Raw genomic sequence first — 21,580 nt, forward strand, 5'->3', positions numbered from 1 at the left:
TGACAATGAAGCTGTGGAGTCAACGACACCACAGTGCTTGCTTCTAGCACTGAAGTTTTCTTCTGGCATGGTGCTTGACTTGATGTGACTGAAAGTTGGAGGTGATACTGGTGATGGGGCCAGTACAAGTAGTTCTGAAAAGCGGCCGAAGCAGTTATGAGGAGGTCAGCTTTATCAGAGATGTTTGCTTGTCTGTGATACTCTGCATGGAACGTTCCTCATGCTCTTAGTACATTAAAGACATGTCAGAACGTGGAAGTTAATGGGAAGCATTCTGCAGCCAGACTGTTTGCATTTGAGTCCCAGAAGTGTCACATCCTGTGTGACACTGGGCAAGGCTTGTTTAACCTCTCTGTCTTAGCTTCCTCATTAGGCCAGTGAGGAGAACATCTATCTCATAGCAGCATTGTGACGATTAGCCTGATTATGTAAAGTGCCTGATATGTAAGTCCTATAGGCAATAGCTCTTTTGTGGGGATTGTTTATGTGTTTTTAATTAGCTCATTCTTGATGACTGTTGTTTGGGGGCCACGAGCTTATACTTATCAACTGTTTTGGTGTAGGACCGACTGCTGTTTCAGTCCTGATGATAAACTCATCGTCACCGGCACCTCTGTTCAAAGGGGATGTGGCAATGGCAAACTGGTCTTCTTTGAGCGAAGGACTTTCCAAAGAGTGTATGAGATGGACATCACAGATGCGGTGTGTATCCTCCTTTTCCTCCTAGTCTTGAGAACGAAGTGACGTTTGCATCTGTAGTTTGCTTTGTTTCTCAGGAGAACTGGCTTCTATAGTATAGAGGTGGCTTCTTTTTTTTCTTCAACAGAAGACTTTTTAGGACATTGAGATTGGTTGATCTACACCATCTCTTCTCCCAACTCAGTACTTTCTACAGGCTCAGCCTTTAGTCAGAAATTCAGCTGTGCCTTCTTTGTGTTTTTCCTGGAAGCAAACTAAGGAAGGACGAGATTGAAGATCATGCAGCACGAAAAAAGTGAGTGGCCTACAACAAGCATGCTTCTGACAATTGTGAAACACTCTGCCCTTGGACAGGAGGAAGTTCATCACTGCTTCCTAAGTCTTCGTTTTTGTTTTTGTTTTTTAAGATTTATTTATTTATTTTATGAAGAGGGAATCAGGTTCCATTACAGATGGTTGTGAGCTGCCATGTGGTTGCTGGGATTTGAACTCAGGACCTCTGGAAAAGCAACCTGTGCTCTTAACCACTGAGCCATCTCTCTAGCCTTCTTTGTAAATCTTTAAGACTTTGAAAGGATCCTGCATGTGAAGGTCATAGCAATAAGAGAAGGCTTACTATTCAGTGAACTTAATATTTTTGATATTTGGAAGTTTAAAACATTTATACTTAACTCTGACATATTTAAAAGACCCAGAACCTCTAGTTTTCTATACATATTTATATGGCCACTAAAATATTAGTATTCATTTATTTGTTCATTCATTTACTCATGTGTATCCTGAGACTAGAGCTATTTGGAATGTAATAGAGATGAAGGTTCCAAAGAGAAAATTTGAATTTTTGTTTTGTTTTGTTTTTTGAGACAGGTGTCTCTGTGTAGCCTTGGCTGTCCTGGACTCACTTTGTAGACTAGGCTGGCCTTGATCTCAAATCAATCCGCTTGCCTCTGCCTACCAAGTGCTGGGGTTAAAGGTGTGTACCACCACACCTGGCGAAAATTTGAAAATTTTAAAGGTGTATTTTATTATTTAGATGGTAAAGAAAATCACTGAGAGGCAAGTGTGGTGGCACACACGCCTTTTAATCCCAGCACTCAGGAGGCAAAGACATGGGGATTGATGTGATTTCTAAGCCAGCCTGGTCTACAAAGCGAATCCAGATAGCCAAGGCCACACAGAAAAAATTTTCTTTAAAAAGAAAGAAAAGGAAAGAAACGAAAGAAAAGAAAAGAAAGGAAACCATTGATTCTCTGAGTGTGAAACAGGGCACTGGTGTGTGTGCCCTCTTCTGTGGCTCAGCTCCGCAGCAGGGCCTCGTCTCGCACAGTGCTCCCCTGTCGCTCTCTCCAGTTGCTTCAGCTCTTTGTAGACAGTTGAGACCCGTTACACACTTAAGTGATCCAGACAGTCGAACAACTGTGTCTAAATCACCGGCACAGAGCTCTTGTCTCCAGTGGCTAGTGCTGCTATAGAGTCCTAATGTGTAGGTCCCAAACTGGAAGCCGTGCTGGACTTTGAGCAGTTCCAGTGTGAAGCAGCAGGGAGGCAGCCTCTAGATGTGCACGCGGGCCGTGGGGAGGCTAATATGACATCATTTGATGCTTGCTAGTGCTTGTAATACACTTTAGGGGTATATCTGAGAGCTAATAAAAACACCAGAATCAAAGAGAAATAATTTAATCCATCAGCTTTAATCTCAAAAAGTAAAATTTCAGTACTCATGTATGAAATTCTCATAAAATGTTTAAAAACTAAAATTATTATAGTTGGTTATTTCTGAAGTAAGCTGTACCTTTAAATGGCTTTACATTTTCAGTATTATTCTTGATGTAGTGTTTTAAATTATAAATTAAGTTGAAATGTAAACAAATCCTGGAAATATAGGTAGGACTGCGTGTTAGACATAATAGGCTTCAGTTGCTTGTCTCTCTCACCATGTTTCTCTCCGCTGCTTTTCCCCCTGTGCCATTTTCATCACCTCATGTTATAAACTTACTTGTTTTTCATGTCTTCGATCATGTTATAAATCACATGCAGGTAGAAGCATTGTTTTCTTTACTGTGGTGTCCTCTGCATAGACAACTTTTTAAAAGTAGAATAATGCATAGTGTAAAACAAAGTGGAATCTTTGAAGGGTGAAACAGGACAAAGGCATTTAGAGTTAGGGAGATTGAATTGAACTGGAACACCACAATAAAGAAGTGGTTTTATTTTGTGGATATCAAGGACTCACACACTCACACCTGAGTTTTAAAGTCATTTCCTTGTATTAAAATGAAAGGGTTAGATTTATAAGATTGATGAACATTTGCATGTGAAATTAGTTTTTTTTATAATTTATTTAATTTTATTTTATGTGCACTGGTGTAAGGGTGTCAGAGTCCCTGGAACTGGACTTACAGACAGTTGTGAGCTGCTATGTGGGTGCTGGGAATTGAAACCTGATCTTCTGGAAGGTTCTCTGTGATAATAATTTATCTTAGCAATAGAGATGCTGCTCAGTTAGTAGTGTGCCTACACAAATGGATGATTCCTTCAGTTCAGTACCTAGAACTGGATGATATAAACTGGATGTGGTAGTGCGCGCCTGGGCTCCCAGCACTCAGTTTTGAAGTGAAGGCAGAGGACTCAGGAGTTCAAGGACATCCTCAGCTGCACGTGGAGTCTGAGGCCAGTCTGGGCGCCATGAAACTCTGGTGTCAAAGCAAATTTATCTATTTACCTATATCTGTATTTTTATGAAAGACACTGAGCACTATTGTTGATATGAAAATTTATCATATTCTTGTCGTATTTTGGGTATAGATCCTTACTGTGGATAAGCAAATGGCTTTAGTGTATGAGAACAAGTGCATACATACAGTTTTGAGAGAATCATTTATAACTCATAGCTGAAATGCTGGTCACTGATGGATTTGATAGGAAAGGGTATAGAAGATTGAAGAGATTAGCCTTAAGTAATAGCGCACAAGAGGAGTGCACAAACCAAGAGGCACTAACAAAGGAAAAGGCCCATTAAGTAAAGCATGCGTTATAATGAGTCATCTTGGCAAAGCTGCGAAATAGACAGATGGAGAAAGACATTGAGACAGGGACAAAATCACACAGCTTGGGAAGGCCTTTTTAAATCATTGATTGAGTGGTGGTGGTCGGGGGGGGGGGTGTTGTTAACATCAAACAGCCTAGTTGTCTGTTTATATAGTAGAAAGTTAGGCTAAAGGGGCTTTAAACTGCCCTTTTGACCCTTTGCCTCAAGTTTTGCCTACTTGGAATGTAAGAAAATAAACACATCCCTTGGAATAGATTGAGTGTGGACATTTTGCTAGAAGAGCCAGAAGGGTGTGCGGACCACTTCTTTTATTGTTTGGTGTTTTTGTCATTAAAAACTCCAACAGTCACTATTCCTTTAGTAATTCCACGATTCAGAATGAGAAGGTTCTTGCCAAGTTTCACTTTGTACAAACATCCAATACTCTTGGGAGAAACTGTTGGTGCTGGTGGTGAGTGCACAGGCAGTGGCTGTTAGTGTCTACCCTGCATGTGCCCGTTTACCTTAGTGACACATGTCTGGCTTTGCTTCCTATGCCCTCTCCTAAAAAAGAATAAACTCTTAAGTAGTTACAGTGTACAACAGGAAGCTCAAGATACCATGTGGACCCAAATATTTACAACCAAGAGATGTTGATCTATGCTATTAAAATCTTATTGACTAACATGTGGTCTATAATCTTTGTCCAAAAATAGCCTTTTAAAATACAGCAGGTGCAGGCCAGCTAGTGCTTGGCTGGATAAGAGCAGTTGCTACACAAGCCTGATGGCCTGGGTTCAATCCCTGAAGCCCACATGAAGGTGGAAGGAGGGAGCAGAATAGAATCCACAGTCACTTTTTGGCATCCACACGCACTCCATGGCATACCATGTGTCTGTGCCTGCCCCAGCAGTAATGCTAAGACGCAATGAAGTGTGTTTCATTTGAAATTCTTTTAATCTTATTTTTTGCCACTACTCTCTGCATTGTCACAGTCTGAATATTTTCCTTTCTGTGTTTAGTGTAGACTAACCATTGAGACTCTTAGCTTTTCAGTAGGAGACGGCAGGTGTTTAGCTTTTACTGTTTTCGTTGCACTCAGCACTGTTGGCAAACATTTTACAGTGCGGGTGCAGTTATTTTGGGATGCTTCCTCTTGGGGGTCAATTGTGTGCTCTTCCTTACCCACCCCCATGCTCCTATACACAGACAGATACACAACACACCCAAACTTCTTACTTGTGTAGTTCTGTGTGACTTAACTAGTATGCTTGGCCTATTTCTAAGATGTATTCCAGAATAGAACTTATAACTCGAACCTGTTGTTTCTTGCTTGTTTTTGATGGAGGCACTTGCTATGTTAGCCCAAATCTTGCTTGGTACTTGCTATGTAATATAGGGGAAGGCCTTGAACTCTGAATCCTCCTGCCTCAGCTTTCTGGGTGCTATGTGTTAGGATACTGCCGCAGTCTGCCTAGCAACCTGTGATGTCATTGCCTACCTATCACTGGGCATCCCCCCTGCCCAGGAGTATATAAAAAGACAAACCCACCTACCTCTTTCTCCTACTCTTATTCTGTCTCTGTCTCTCTCTGTCCCCCTGGGGCACCACCCCTCCTTCCTTCTCTCCTCATGCTCAAATAATAAACTTCTCCATATGGTATCTGTTGTATAGTGCGTATTTCATATTTCATATCTCATTTTTCATATTTAAAGCTAGGACCATAGGCGCGCATCACTAAGCCTTGTGAAACTAAACTTCTTTTTCCTCTGGCTCTTAAAATCTTTACTACTCTCTTCCACCATGTGCCCTGAACTGTAGGTACAAGAAGCTGTGTTGTAGGTGAACCAGTTGGGACTCGGTACCACATGATCACTTGCTCCCAGCATTTGGATCAGTTGTGGTTTTCTATATTGGTCTTTATCTGTTGCAAAGAGAAGTTTTCTTGATGAGAGAGGTGAGAGCTACACTTATTTGTGGGTATAAGACAAATATTTAGAATGTAGTTATTGGATTTGCTAGTTTAATAGAGTGGCAGTTGTGGATTCTCCATCAGCATCCAAGACTGAACTGGTACCATGAAAGCTCCTCCTCAGGGAGGAGGCTGTCAGTCAGTTCTAGCTCTGGGTCCCAAGCCGCAGTGCATGGCGTCTTCAGAAGCAGGCTCTTACTTTCCACTCTGGGAAGCCAACAAGGGCAGTACCCACCGTCTGTCAGGTGTTGGAGACACCAATCAATGACCCAAAAGGGCTTCTCATGCCTGGTGTTTGTTTAAGAAGTCTTTGTCTCTTAGGGGGAGTGTTGTCAGCCCAGATGGGAAAATTTCACTTAACCTATATATGTATGCTTGAGATGTGTGTAATTTTAGGTAGACAGATAATATAGTTTTTATGGTGTTTTCTAACAGTGCTACTGTTTTACCTTCCTTTATTCCCCCCCCTTCACTAATTAAGGGTCCCCCATTTTTCCATTTCCCCCTCCGGAGTGCTTTTATCCTGCTACCCCTCTATTTTCCCTCCTCTTCCTTCCACAGTCCCTTTTTACTTTGCTGGCTTCTGCAATTACTCCACGTTGTACACTCATATCTGAAGATTTAGAGTTAGGAGTATGAGATGAGGGAGCACATCTGGCATTTTATCTTCTGAGACTGAGTTTTCTCATTCAATATGATCTTTTCCAGTTCCATCTATTTTCCTGCATTTCATATTTTAAACAGCTGAGTATTATTTCATTTTATACACACACACACACACACACACACACACACACACACACACACACACGCACACCCATCCATTCATCAATTGACTATCATCTAGGATGCTTCCACTTCCTGGCTATTGTGGAGTGCGATGAGTCCTTTGGGCATATGACAAAGAGTGGTGTGGCTGGGTCATATTTTAGTCTTAGTTTTTTGAGAATTTTCCATACTGATTTTCATAGAGGTTGCACAGTTTGCAATCCCACCTATCGGTGAGTTAGGGCTCCTTTCCCTACACCCTCTCCCGAATTCTTATGTCATCCTCCATGCTGACTAGGGTATGATGGGACCTCAAAGTTGTTTTGATTTGCATTATTTCCCTAATTGCTAAGGACAATGGACTTTAAAAAAAAAAAGCTATGAATATGGTTGAGCAAATTTTCTTGCTGTGTGCTGGAGCATCTTCTGGGTATATTCCAAGGAGTGGAATAGCTGGGTCTTGAGGAAGTCCTATTCCCATTTTTCTGAGATAGCACCAGATAGATTTCCAAAGTGGTTGTACTAGTTTGCATTCCCACCAGCAATGAAGGAGTGTTCCTCTCTCCCCAGATCCTCGCCAGCATGTGGTGTCGCTTGAGTTTGTTACCTTACCCATTCTGATGGGTGTAAGATGGAATCTCAGAGTTGTTTTGATTTGCATTTCCCTGATGATTAAGGAGGTTGAGCATTTCTTTAAGTGTTTCTCAGCCATTTGATATTCCTCTGTTGAGAATTCTCTGTTTAGTTCCATGCCCCATTTCTCGATTGGGTTATTTGGTTTGGTGGTGTTTAATTTCTTGAGTTCTTTATATATTTTGGATATTAGACCTTTGTCAGATGTAGGGTTGGTAAAGATCTTTTCCCAGTCTGTAGGCTGTCGCTTTGTTCTCTTGACAGTGTCTCCTGCCTTACAGAAGCTTCTCAGCCTCATGAGGTCCCATTTATTAATTGTTGACATTAATGCCTAGGCTGTTGGTGTTCTGTTCAGGAAGTTGTCTCCTGTGCCAATGTCTTCCAGGCTCTTTCCCATTTTTTCTTCTAAGTGACTTAGTGTCTCTGGTTTTATGTTGAGGTCTTTGATCCACTTGGATTTGAGTTTTGTATAAGGTGACAAATATGGGTCCACTTGAATTTTTTTACACATAGACATCCAGTTAGACCAGCACCATTTGTTGAAGATGCTATCCCTTTTCCATCAAATGGATTTGGCTTCTTTGTCGAAAATCAAATGACCATATGTGTGTGGATTCATATCTGGGTCTTCGATTCGATTCCACTGATCAACCAGCCTGTTACTGTGCCAGTACCATGCTGTTTTAATTACTATTGCTTTATAGTACAGTTTGAGATCAGGTATGGAGACTCCTCCAGAGCACCTTTTATTGTACAAGATTGTTTTAGCTATTCTGGGTTTTTTTGTTTTTCCATATGAAGTTCAGAATTGAACTTTCAATGTCTTTAAAAAATTGTGTAGGTATTTTGATAGAGACTGCATTGAATCTGTTCATAGCAGCCTTATTCATAATAGCCAGAACATGGAAACAGCCTAAGTGTCCCTCAATAGAAGAATGGATAAAGAAACTGTGGTACATATACACTATGGAATACTATTCAGCTATTAAAAACAAGGAATTCCCGAAATTTGTAGATAAATGGATTGAGCTAGAAATGATCATAATGAGTGAGTTAACCCAGAAGCAGAAAGACTCAAATGGTATATACTCACTTATATCTGCATATTAGCCCAAGGGGCATGTCCCACGAAAGCCTTCACTTACCAGGAAACTGAGACAGAGGGGAGGACATTCTAGTGAGACTATAGATGAGAGAATCATGGGAGAATGGCAAAGTAGAAGGATCCAGAGGGTCCTAGAAGCCTACAAGTAGAACATTATGATAGGCAGATTTGGGCACAGGGGTCCCGCTCAAACTAAGGCACCAGCCAAGGACAATACAGGCGGTAAACCTTAAACCCCTACCCAGATCTAGCCAATGGTCAGAACATTCTCCACAGTAGAGTGGAGAGTGGGATATTACTTTCTCACATACTCTGGTGCCTCACCTTTGACCATGTCCCCTGGACGGGGAGACCTGGTGGCACTCAGAGGAAGGACAGCAGGTTACCAAGAAGAGACTTGATACCCTATGAGCATATACAGGGGGAGGTAATCCCCCTCAGGAACAGTCATAGGGGAGGGGAATAAGGGGAAAATGGGAGGGAGGGAAGAATGGGAGGATACAAGGGATGGGATAACCATTGAGATGTAACAAGAATAAATTAATAAAGGAGAAAAAAATGAAAAAAAATTAAAAAATTTAAAAAAAGCAGTTCTTATTTCTCCTTTTAAGAACTTTCTGTTCAGTTCCATAACCATTTTTTGAAAGAAAAAAAAATGTGTCATTTGTTTTTTAAATTCTGTTTCTTCTAGCTGTTTCAGTGGTTCAGGTTTCACATTAAGTCTTTGGTCTGTTTAGAGTCATGCAAGGTGTTCATGAAACTTGTTGCAGGTTCTGTCTTTTCCCCAAAATGTTTTTGGCATCTGTGTCAAATAAAATAAAATAAAAAAGATAGCTGTAGTTATATGTGCTCATGTTTGAGTTTTCTATTTTGTTCTGTTAGTCAACATGTCATTTTTGTACCAGTATTATTTGTTTTTATTAATATATATACATATGTAGAGAGTTTCTCTTCTTTTTATGTATATTTTATTTATTATAATTTATTTTCATTACCCCTCACTCTTACCTTCCCCTTCCTTCCTTCCCTCCCTCCCTCCATCCATCCCTCCCTCTTCTGCTCTATTCCCCTCCCCTAGACCTCTGATGGTGGGGAGCATGCTATCCCACTGTCTGACCACAGCCTATTATGTCTCATCAGGATAGCGTACACCCCCTCCTCTGTGTGCCCTCAGGGTGGTCTTGCCAAGGGGCAGTGACCAAATTGTGGGTACCAGAGTGCATATCAGCACAAGTCCCCCACCTCTTACGTGGAGAATTGTAATCCCTACAGATTTGTTTTGTTTTGTTTGTTTGTTTGTTTTTCCCTTCAAAATTGCTTTGACTATCTAAGGGGTCTTTGTGGTTCATTATGAATTTGGGGACTTTTTTCCTTTGAAGAATGAGATGGGAAATTTGGTTGGGATTGCATTGAGTCTGTATATAGAGTTTTGTAGAATGCTCATTTCCACAATATTAATTCTACTAATCTACAGCATGGGATGTCTTTCCATTGCCTACTGTCTTTCCCAATTTTTAAAAAAGATTTAAATTTTTCATCTCTTTGGTTAGGCTTATTTATTCCTAGGTCCCCGTCCCCACCCCCGTTGGGGCTATTTTGAATGGGAATGTGTCCCTGGCCTCCTTCTCTGTGTGTCTGTTGTAGGTGTGTTCAGTTTTGTAGGTCAGTTCTTCATCCCTCATCTTCCTGAGATGACTGAAGTTTCTGAAGGTTCTGGTAGAAGTTTTGGTGTCTGTGATGTATAATGTCATGTCATCTTCAAGTAAGGATAGTTTGACTTCTTTTCATACTTGTGTTTCTCTAATTTCCTTCTTTTGCCTTATTGCTCCAGCTGGTGCTTCAAGCCCAGTGTTGAAAAGGAGTGGGGACAGTGGCATTCCTAACTTGAATGGGATGACTCCAGTCCCCTTGGTTTGAGATGATGTTGGATGTAGGTTTGTCATATGTAACGTCTGTTGTATTGATGTATGTTCCCCTAGTTTTACCTCTCTAGGATGTTATCATGGAGGCACATTGGATTTTGTCAAAAGCCTTTTCTGTGTCCATTGAGATGATCAGGTGATTTTTTGTCTTTAATTCCATTTATATGATTTATTACATTTATTGACTTACATATGTTGAACCATCACTGTATCTCCAAAATAAAGCCTACTTGGTCATGGTGGCTAATGTTTTTATGTATGTCTGTATTCAGTTTGCAGATATCTTATTGACGATTTTGAATCTATGTTCATTAGGGATATTGTCCTGTAGTAGTAGTTGTTGTTGTTGTATCTTTACCTGTTTTTATAACAGAGTCATATTTGCACTATAGACGAGCTTGGGGGTGCTCCTTCTGTTTCTTCCCTTTCCCCTCTGTGCTTCTCTCCCTCCCCCTCTCTTCCCCTCCCTCCCCTTTCTTTCTTTTGAATAGTTTAAGAAGGATTTGCTTCTTTGATAGTCTAGAATTCTGCTGTCAATCCATCTGGACCTAGACTTTTTTTTTTTTTTTAATTGGAAGGCTTTTTACTGCTGTTTCAATCTCCTTGTTCGTTACAAATCTGCTTAGGTCATGATCTTTTCTTAGTTTAATTTTGGTGCCTTGCAAGAATGTATAAAAATGTCCATTTCTTTTAGATTTTTCAACTTAACAGAGCACAGGTTTCTAAAGTATTTGAAAAGCATTCTTTAACCCCTAGACAGAGTGGTTAACGAAGGATGCAGCTTCCCGTGGTTTCTGTTTCCTTCTCCTCTGCTTGTTCTCCAGAGTACCCCTTCTAAACTGAGGTGTAGACTCTATACATCAGTCCGTTTCTTATGAAGGAATGCCGAGCATATCTGCATATCGTGTACGTTCTGTGGACTTGGAGTTCTGTCATGGTTTTTACAGGAGCTCTGCTTGCAGTTAGAGGACGGAGAGGCTCTGAACCTGCCTTCCTGGGACATTATCATTTCTTTTTCAGGAAGGGGAGTAGAGTGCAGCAAGCATAGTGTTTTTAGAAAGACCTTGACAGTTTTCTACAAGAATAGTTTTATTTATTGACTCACTTAGTTATTACCAGTTCTATCACTGTCACTTATTTTCATGAATATTGGTTGGATAATATATAACCTTTGTTAAAATTGTTATGTCAAAGTTCATATGCTTAACCAAAATAAAGCAGAATGTTCTTATTTAGGGCTTTTTATCTCATATTAGAAATTGTCATTTATATCTGTTTGGAAAAAAGTATGGTCCATAATTCTGTTTTATAAAACAAAAAGAGTGGTGCATAGGGCTAGGGAGGCTAAGGCAGAAAGATCACTGAATTGAGGCCAGCCTGGGCTGTATCGTTCCAGGGAAGCCTGCATACAGAGTGAGCCCTGTCTTAAAAATAAATAGGAAAAACAAATATTTCTATAAGAGTACTGGCAGTATTCTTCCTTATGTAATTGTGTGAATTTCTGAAGTGAACTTGAGCTCATATCTTCCCTTACCTTATAAAATCTTCATAGACACATTCCATTGAGAATAACGTTGACTTTTTATATATCAATTTTCATTTTCTTATTGAAAATAATATATACAAAATCTTAGAAACTAAAAAGACAAAAGATATGAAGAAAGTACTTCTACTACTCATAGATTATTCCACATGTGACATTAAAATTAATAACATTGCTGTTCAAGAAGATTTCTATATGTATTACTATAAGCATATAAAATGGCGATATCCCAATAAGTATTACACATAATCTATTTAATATCTTATTATATATGTAACAGTTTTGTTTTGTGTGTGTTCTTACTAGGGAAGAGTACTGATATTTTAAGTTTGAAGAAGTTGAAGAGGAAGAATAGATGAATATAGAATAAAAGACCCTTCATGAAACTAGCTATTTACTTAATTTATAAGTGATGACCACTCAGACTGTAGTCAGCCTCTGTTATTTATGCCGGTGGAGGGAAGCAGAATAATGAATAATCCAGAGGTACTCAGAGCTGTCTGTGCTGCATCTGTTCCTGCAGTTGAATATAGATATATGTGACCTGGGAATTCACTTCAAACAAATTGCTGAAGCCATGCATGTGAGGGCTTGTCTCACAGGAGCAGAGGACTCCATCTGCTCGTCCTTTGCTACTGGGAATAGACTAACCCTGTCTTACTGATACAGAGTCCAGTCTAGGCACAATTGCTCTGCCCCGAAAGCTTCTAGAAGTGTACGATTGGAGTAGCATCTTTGCCAGGTCAGAATCACAGGAGCAGTGATGCAGAGAAAGAACTTGAGCTACCAACAATGCAAATAGCAACAGAAATGAAACTCTAATGACTGCATCTGGCATTTATCTACCTTCTCAAATAGTGAAACCTTCTCAGTGCAACACACAGGGCGATGGAAAACATGGGCTTTGAACTAACCAGCTTTCCATTTTCTGATTTTTATTATAGAGCAGTCAGGCTGCTGGTTGCCTAGAGTGCTGTTGCTTTGAATTATGTCTTATTTGAATAAAGTGATATCAGCTTAATGACATTTCACTTTAATTCATTTTTTGTAGTATTAAACAACGCAGATTCTAGAAGGAACCTTATCAATATATTTGTATATAATAAAGTCTATAGTATTTGCCTACAACCAAGTGATAGGACAATTTACATAACAAAAAGGTAGACTTCAAAAGGTTCTTTTCTGGGAGCTGGAGAGGTGGCTCAGTGGTTAAGAGCACTTGCTGCTCTTCCAGAGGTCCTGAGTTCAATTCCCAGTGACTGCATGGTGGCTCATAACCATCTAATACAGACAAGCATTCATATAAATAAACAAATCTTTAAAAAGTGTTCTTTTTCTATATTTCTAGATGTGTAAATATATGATAAAGAACCTGGCAATAAATAGAAGATACTGTATATATATAGTGTAAATGTGCTGATGTAGCACTGGCATCCTTTCTTCTCTAGGATTTTCTTTCTAGGTCAACCAGTAACGTCTAGCATGGCTCTTAGGACAGTCTTTCACAGCCTGTGGGCACAGCGGCCAGTCAGCACCACCTTATCTAGGGGTAGGTTTTAATTGCCAAAGCAAAAGGGCACTTATATAGTGGCTATATATAGTGAAGGACAGCATTCTATTTTTTCTGCTTTCAAAATATGGAAGATGTGCTGCTGGGCAAGGTGGCACATGCCTGTAATCCCAGCGCTTGGGTAGGCAGAGGCAGATGTATCTCTGTGAGTTCGAGGCCAGCCTGATATACAAAGTCCAGGATAGCCAAGGCACCCTGTCTCGAGGGGGAAAATATGTGAGATGTGGCCTTGAGACAGTCACTAAACCCATTCTTGGGGCTGTCTGAAGGAACTTGCTTGTACATATAATTTGTGTATAGCTAGAACTTAGCTTGAATTGCCTGCTTAGGTAGCCTCCTAATGTTCAAGATGAGTATCACTGAGACATGATAAAATGACCTCTTTGTTCTCACGGCGCGTATCCTGCTGCGAATGTTTTCTTTCTGCAGTACTCTGGATCTGAAGGATGTCCATCTGCAGGCACATAGTGTGACGGGGCGGGACCACTGATTTCTTTGTAGTCTCCTAGTATCTGCCTTATCATGTCTTGAAGTATTTCACAAGAGGAAGTTGATAAGTACCAGTGTACTGCTGATTCTGTTGTGTTGTTTTTAAAAATGATTATACAACAAAATGCACCCTTTTTCTGAAGAGAGTATATAGTTGAGCGATTTTTAAAACATATTGTATAGAAGCATAAGAGCGTCATCTTCACCACACCATCTATGGCCACTTGCAAGAGAACGCTGAGAATGGGCTTGCTCATTGTTGGCATTCCCTTATAAGCTTCAGACCGCTAATGGGTCCATTTATATTTCTATGGAAAACTGATTGTCCATGCTGAGGTGAGACTTTGGTGGTGTGGCTGCTCCATGTTCACCCACACTTCTGTAAATAACTCCTCAACTATGCTCAATAAGTAAGCACCATAACTCATTGGTTTGCAAAGTTGGACTTTGGTGGAATCATACTTTGAGTTATCATTGGTGCCTTGTAAGGAGGAGGAAGAGGTTTATATCTCCCCAGGGAGGAAATTCTTTATGTGTGGACTTATGCAGTCATCACCAACACAATCAGGACAGAGAACAGCTCCATCAGCCCCCTAAAAGTTTTCCCTATCCTCCATGTATCCCTGTTTGCATTCTGCCCCACCCCCACCCCACCTGACCCTACCCCACCCCCACCCCCATCCCTGACCCTAACATTCGGCATTCACTATTTTTTCTCTTTCTTTCAAGAATTTTATAAAGTGTGTGACCTTTGGAGACTGGCTCTTTTTCAACACAATATCTTTACAATTAGTTCAGATTGTTAGGTGTATCAGTAGTTTGCTCCACATTGGAGCATAATTAAATGATATTTATCATTTCAGAAACTATGGATCAAGTTTCTATAAGCATTTCCCATTCAGGTTTTTGCTTTAATATAAATTTTCATTTCCTTGAGCTTATGCTTTTTTTTAATATTCTAGATACCAGACTTTTTGTGGGGCATGTGATTTATAGATATTTTCCCTACTCCCCCTGCCGTGTGTGTGTGTGTGTGTGTGTGTGTGTGTGTGTGTGTGTGTGTGTGTAGACATCTTTACAGAATCAGTGTCTACTTCCACCTACTCATAGGTTCTAGGCATCATGCTCAGGTCTTCAGGCTTGCGTTGTTGGACGTCGAGGACCTTCACCTGCTGAGTCATAGCAGTGTCTCTGAGAAAGCAGAAACTTAAATTGTTGATCAAATCAAGTCAGACGTATCAAGTGTTTTTCTTTTATAGATTATACTTTTGGTGGCACTTCCAAGAACTTCTTGACTAACTCCAGATTGCCCTGATTTTCTCTTAAAAGGTGTATATTTTTTTTGTCTTGCATTTAGGTCCACATTCCATTGAAAGTTAACTTTTGTGTAATGAGAGTAAAGCTCTTTCTGGGTAGAGCAGTGGCTTTCCTAAATGGCTAGTAGTATGTGTTGTTTTCTTTTGTATTGTTCTGTCTTTCTAGAAATCACACCCAGCCTCTGGTGTGCTAAGTTCAGCCCCAAAATATACATAAACAAGACAAGTCACCTTCAGGCGACATTTTTCTTTAAGTTCATGGCTTGGTATGTAGCTCAGTTGGTAGAGAGCTTGCATAGGCCTCCTCTCAGTCACTTGTGACGCTGCCTGGGAACGTCCAGCTGCGCTCCCAGCACTCAATGAGCAGAAGCTGGAGGCTGCGCAGTGACTTTGAGGTCAGCTCAAGCCACATGAAAATTTTGTCTCAAAATAAAAAGAAAACAAAAAGTCCAATTTAGTATAAGAAAACCATAATGTGTAAAATACGGAAAACTTTAAATAAAAATAGAATCAGTTATGCTGTGCTAAACTGAGTTAGAATCTAAGGTGAAGAGAAGACTCAGCTGGACTGATTCTGTCTTTACTGAAAATTTTCATATTTGCTGACCATAGGCATTATTTTATGTATTATTTACTCACTAACTTCTTGGTGGAGGACCACTTTGCTTTAGTGAACATTGAACTTCATCCTAGATCTACCTGTTGATTTTACCTTCCAGAATCGTCCTGTCTAGTTTGCAAGTACATTTAGAGCAGTATGTGTTTCCTCTCTCTTACCCCAAACCACACAGGGGCTTTTTTATAGTCAAAAACAGCCTCAGTGGTAAAGCAAAGCACAGCATAACACAGTGCAGAGCAGGGCTCAGGCATGGCAGGAGATAATGCCATCCGTCCTACTGTGTGTATGTTCCATTGGCCCTGCATCAGCAGCCCAGAGCCTCTGCTCAGTCAGCTGTCCCCTGCAGTCAGGCAGTCCCTGCACAGTCTCCATATTATCCCAGAGTCCGTGTCTTTGCCTGAGGACTGTGCTCTAGCTGCCCCGTATAAAAAATTAGAGCTGCTTTTTACAGAAGACTTTTACAACCTCCCCGGAGAGTTCCCGTCCCGTCTCTTTAGCCTCACGTTCTCATGTTCAGAGCCCACATCCTTTACTCTAGTCCTTGTGGGCTTGGAGAACAGCTGGCCAATATCCTCTGTTTCCTTGATGATTATACAGTTACTGCTCTGCTTTTTCTTGTGTAGGTAGTGAACCAAACAAAAAAAAAAAAAAGAAAGAAAGAAAGAAAGAAAGAAAAGAATAGAAAAATCTTTTCCTTGAAGATCAGATTTTTTTCAGCACTTCCATTATCTTTGATAGTGTTTTCTCAGACATTCCAAATTTCAGGTGACCAATTGGACCGGCAAGACCCTGGGGTGCAAGTGCATGCTCTCCTTAATGCTTAGCTCAGCATGTGTTGTGTGGAAGGTATTTGCAGAAAGTGTTTTTTTTTCTGTACTCTTGCTTTACTTTTTATTGTATCTGATTCTAGAACATTCTTACTGAAATTTACATTAGTGATCTAATCCCTCTCACTTTTGTTTTTATTTTTTAATAGTTTCAAAAATTAATTTGGAATGTTACAGCATATTTACTTTTAGATTTGATGAAAGAAGTGCACATTTTGTTTTGTCTGCTTATTTAAAACTTGAGATTGATTATTATTTTTATACTTACTAAAAATAGTTGTATTTGAGTTCAGTGGAAGAAACCCAGATTTGCTAGAGATATTAAAAATACTGGTAATCTAAACTCTGTTTTAACATAATTTGCTATGATTGTTATACTATTAATGAATGTGGTCTATTTAAAATACACTGTGGTTTGAAGTAAAGAGGAAAAAGAAAGTCACATGTAGCCCATTATGGGCTCAAATTCATGATCCTATTGCCTCGACCTCCTGGGTGTAGGGATGGCAGGCATGCGCCACCATGCCGAGCTGGAAGTAAATATTGTTAGCGTTTGACACTTTATACCATCTAATCAAGGAGCTAGAAAGGCTCCCTGGCTAAGCTGCTTGTCCAAAGGACCAAGTCTGATTCACAGCCTCTATAGACACTCACAACAGTCTGTAATTCTAACCCCAGGGGGATATGATGCCCTCCTCTGGCCTCAGTAGGAACTGCACATGCATGGTTCAGACAAAAGACCCATTAACTTAGAATTTTTTTTAAATTACAATATCTAATTTATTTCCTTAGACTAGGAGGCAAAGATATGATTATCACCTTATCATTTCATCAATCTCCTTTAAAAGGTTAATTTTTAGTTTCCTTCAATAAGTGGACTCTTAATTCAGTTGCACATATTGAAGTCTCAACATTCTCTTCTGCGATAGAGTCAAGATTTAATCCTATAGCAGAGCAACTTGAGGATCACCTGATTGTGGTGATCTCACTGTAGAAGTCCCAGTGTGAGATGAGAGGCAGAGCCACCACCGCTGTCAATGGCTTCCTCAGAGCAACGAGAGCCACAAAGAGGAGATGTCCAATTTGTCAGGTTTCTGGGGGCATTTGGCCTCTAACAGGATATGGTAGAGCTATGTGGTGGGTCAGCACAGTCCTCTTGAGTACAACTTTCACAAGGAAATGCTGTCTGCTTCCATTTCTATCCCTCCAAACCTCCAAGCAGTATTTCATTTTTCATTAAGTCGAAACTTTGACTCTGTTCTTTACAGAAAAGCTTATGCTTTATTTAACAGCTATTTATTTAAATCTGACTGCATTTCCTTGTATAGACATGCTGACCATGAATGGCAAAGCCAGTGAAGACTCAGACGCTGGATAACGTAACTGTGGGGACTAACAGACTTAGTTACCCTACAAAATCAGACAAACAGGTTGAGAGCTGAGCAGTTAAGAGCCAGGGCTTTTCTTCTAGAGGCCTGGGTTCAATTCTTAGCACCCACATGGCGGCTCACAGCTGTTGGTGACCCCAGTTCCAGAGGATCCAATTCCCTCTTCTGGCCTCTGTGGGCAGCAGGCACATAAGTGGCACACAGATGTATGTGCAGGCAAAAAGCCCAGACACATAAAGTAATAAAAGTGAGTTTTTAAAAAAATCAAAGGAAGCGAGCATGCGCTAGTGCCAGTGAGTGAGGGCGCACGAGTGAGCACGTGTGTAGATGCTTGAAGACGATGTCTTTAAATAAGGTATAAACATGGATCACAGTGGTACTAGTGCTCGGCCATCTACTGCAGAACTGTACTGTGTTCACTGATGGCTAGCGAGGGACCCCTGCCCTGCAGGATTCCCCAGGGGATGGGCCAGCGAGGGACCCCTGTCCTGCAGGATTCCCCGGGGGATGGGCCAGCGAGGGACCCCTGTCCTGCAGGATTCCCCGGGGGATGGGCCAGCGAGGGACCCCTGTCCTGCAGGATTCCCCGGGGGATGGGCCAGCGAGGGACCCCTGTCCTGCAGGATTCCCCAGGGGATGGGCCAGCGAGGGACCCCTGTCTTGCAGGATTCCCCGGGGGATGGGCCAGCGAGGGACCCCTGTCCTGCAGGATTCCCCGGGGGATGGGCCAGCGAGGGACCCCTGTCCTGCAGGATTCCCCAGGGGATGGGCCAGCGAGGGACCCCTGCCCTGCAGGATTCCCCAGGGGATGGGCCAGCGAGGGACCCCTGCCCTGCAGGATTCCCTAGGGGATGGGCCAGCGAGGGACCCCTGTCCTGCAGGATTCCCCGGGGCTTTTCTTCTCCAGCCTGATGAAGAGTCTATGCTAACACATTTTCCAGCTCTTCTATCGGAGCTCTGGTCAAACGTTCACAGTTTCACTTAGGATGGGAGACACGCGTGATCTATAATTAGCATGTAGCTCAGGATAGTGTCTTCCCTTTCTGGAGTCATAGATAATATAGTCTTGTAGGAGTTTAGGAGATACCAAAAGGCTAAATAAAACAATATGCTATGTAGAACATCCTTACTTGTACTATTAGATAAGTAATGTTATTCTAATGCCCTGTGTAATTCACCTATACAGAGAGTCTGCTCTTTTTCCACTTCTTTAAAGTTTTTCTTGCTTAATTATTCCCAGTCTTTGATCACACATAAATTTTTTATTTAGTAGTTAGAAACTTACTATGTTTCATGCATTTGTGTTTTGTTCAGATAAACAAAACACTAGTAGTTACTGTTGTGCCCATCTTTAAATATTGACAAATGAAAGATAAAGAGCCTGGGTCTGTGTACAATTGTTTGGAACAGTTTTGATCAGGTTGGAAAAATTTGGCCACTGGATATTTTTGATTGTATGAAAAACATTCTCCAAAATAACAGGAGTGCTGCAAAAACAAAACACCAATTCTTATTGTATATAAGTTCATTAAGCTATATAGTCTTTGGATCTGTCTAGTTTTGGTGTATGATTTTTTATTTCTAATTTCATATGATAAAGTAAAAATATGTTAAATAACATAATTCTCAAGGAAAACCTAAAAAGTAAAAGGTTAAATTTGTTACTTAGACAAGAAAAATATGAACACCAGCTTTGTAGCTATTGTGGAAACAGAGGATCTTGACCATCCTTTTCACAACCTGGTCCTTATGAATGGTAATATGTGCTATCCACAGACATGACAGAAGCCGTTAGCCTGGGCTTCCAGGGCCTCAGATCCTAAGTGCCTCAGGTCTCGGTGCCCTCCATGTCCTGGAACTCCAGTAGCCTGTGCTGTGTGCAGGTGTATGAGGCGGATTCCCCTGGCCAGGGCCTCTGGTCGCTGAGCTGTGTAGGAAGACCACCAACCTGTGTCACTGTGGTCACAGCTTCAATGTTTCTTGCTCCCAGGCTCCCATAAATAAAAGCAATTACCAGACTTTCTCCAATAACTATTTGTTCTTTTTTTGTCATCATCCAGGATTGGAGCAAACTAGCACTTGTTGGTTTGAGTTAGATGAAGGAAATTGTGTTTAATTTCTTTTGCCCAAGAGGCATTCTATTTTCTCTGAGAACTTTTTCTTGTGATGAAATTCTTCAGACAAGTTTGTTATCAAATACAGATGTGATTATTTTAGTATCAAGGACAATTACCAGGTTACAGAGTCTTGCTGCTTTTGTGGTCACCTCAGTTTTACAGCACAGTCTAAAGTAAGTTGATCTTTCCATAGGTTTGATGTGAATTTATGCGTAATTATATGAAAAATTTAAAAGTATAATGTGTCTATGGAAGTGGTTCTCAGCCTGTAGGTCATGACCCCTTGGGTTGAGGTTGAACAGACCACTGGAAAACACAGATTTTTATATTACAGTTCATAACGGTAGCAACATTACAGTTATGAAATAGCAACAAAAGTAATTTTATGTTTGGGGGGGTCTCCACAACATGAACTGCATTATAGTCACAGCGCTGGGAAGGTTGAGAACCACCGCTCCATCAGGTAAGTGGCAAGGGCAGAGCAACCGCCCTTGGTTTGTTTCTCTTAACCCGTGAGAGGGTTCCAGCTCTTCTTCTTGTCACCATCAGGCTTCTGTCTGGTTTATCAAAGAAAAAGTACAGGGAAAAATGGCAAGTTTAGCTCATGGTAGGACTGTCTTGAAATTGGGGTGTGCATGAATAAAAGGATAGGTATGTGGAGAGAAGCCAGTCGTACTGACCCTCACCCAGGGCCAGAACCTGAGAGGCAGAACCAGCAAAATCACAGGAAGTCTGAGATCAGCCTGGGCTATGGAGCAAATTCCAGGCCATGCAGCCATGACCGTGCAGTGAGACCCTGTGCGAAAGACCAAAAGGAAAAGAAAAGTGTGGGGAAAGTGTCTGCCCTTTCCATTTAGGAGACGTTTCTATAGGGACTAGGTGGGTGTTAGGCATTTGCTTGTTTGTTGGTTGGTTTGTTTGTTATTTTGAGACTGTGGCTTATTCAGATTTACTGACAGAGCCTAGAGAGATGAATGAAGCCAACGCCTAGGCTCGTATGTGCTAGACCAAAGTTGGACAAAACAAGGCTGTCTTTGGGGTCCAGTGGAGGGGTCAAGGACAAGAGCTGAAGCGATTCCCACTTCACTCTTCTACCTCCCTTACCCAATATTTTAATGTAGGAAACAATTTTTTTCTGTGAATTAAGTTATGGGCTTGTGGGAACCTGTAGTAGTGTTTCTCTCTAGCACCTTCCTGTTTTCATCTGTCTTCTTTCATTGTTTTGTTTGTTTACACTGTTTCCCTACTTGCCCCTGTGGGTTAGCACACATGGTAAGTGTGTTGGCTAGTCCCAGGGGTGGCTCTGAAGCTGAGGCTTCTTATACACAGGGCTGCACAGTTGTGGGTCTCTTTTACCAACAGATGTCAGGCTGATTATTGGAAGCCACTGAGAATGCTTGTTCTTGCGAGGACTCAGGTTTGCTTCTTTGTTCTTCTTCCATACGACAGAAACCAAATGTGACAAAAGCAGGTGGCATATGTGGTTTTCAGTGAGGGTCAGCAGCTGGGAAGGATCAGGAAATGGTGTTTGAACACAATCATGTTTAAGGTACAAATTATTAGGGATGCCAGACTTCTCTTGA

At 41.0% G+C, this 21,580-nt stretch overlaps 1 protein-coding gene across 2 annotated transcripts in view; it reads left to right on the forward strand.

Moving 5' to 3' along the window:
* WDR70 (WD repeat domain 70) overlaps positions 1–21,580 on the forward strand; it is a 221,056-nt gene that overhangs the window by 175,233 nt on the left and 24,243 nt on the right. For both annotated transcript variants that reach the window (XR_014779175.1, XM_084781528.1), the window contains exon 13: positions 564–702. Coding sequence is in view for 1 of the 2 variants with exons in the window: in XM_084781528.1 (XP_084637654.1) it covers positions 564–702 (139 nt within the window). In the remaining variant the exon portion in view is untranslated. The remainder of the gene's footprint in view (positions 1–563; positions 703–21,580) is intronic.

Source organism: Acomys minous (assembly GCF_964271855.1).
Source record: "Acomys minous genome assembly, chromosome: 5".
Lineage (NCBI taxonomy): Eukaryota > Metazoa > Chordata > Mammalia > Rodentia > Muridae > Acomys > Acomys minous.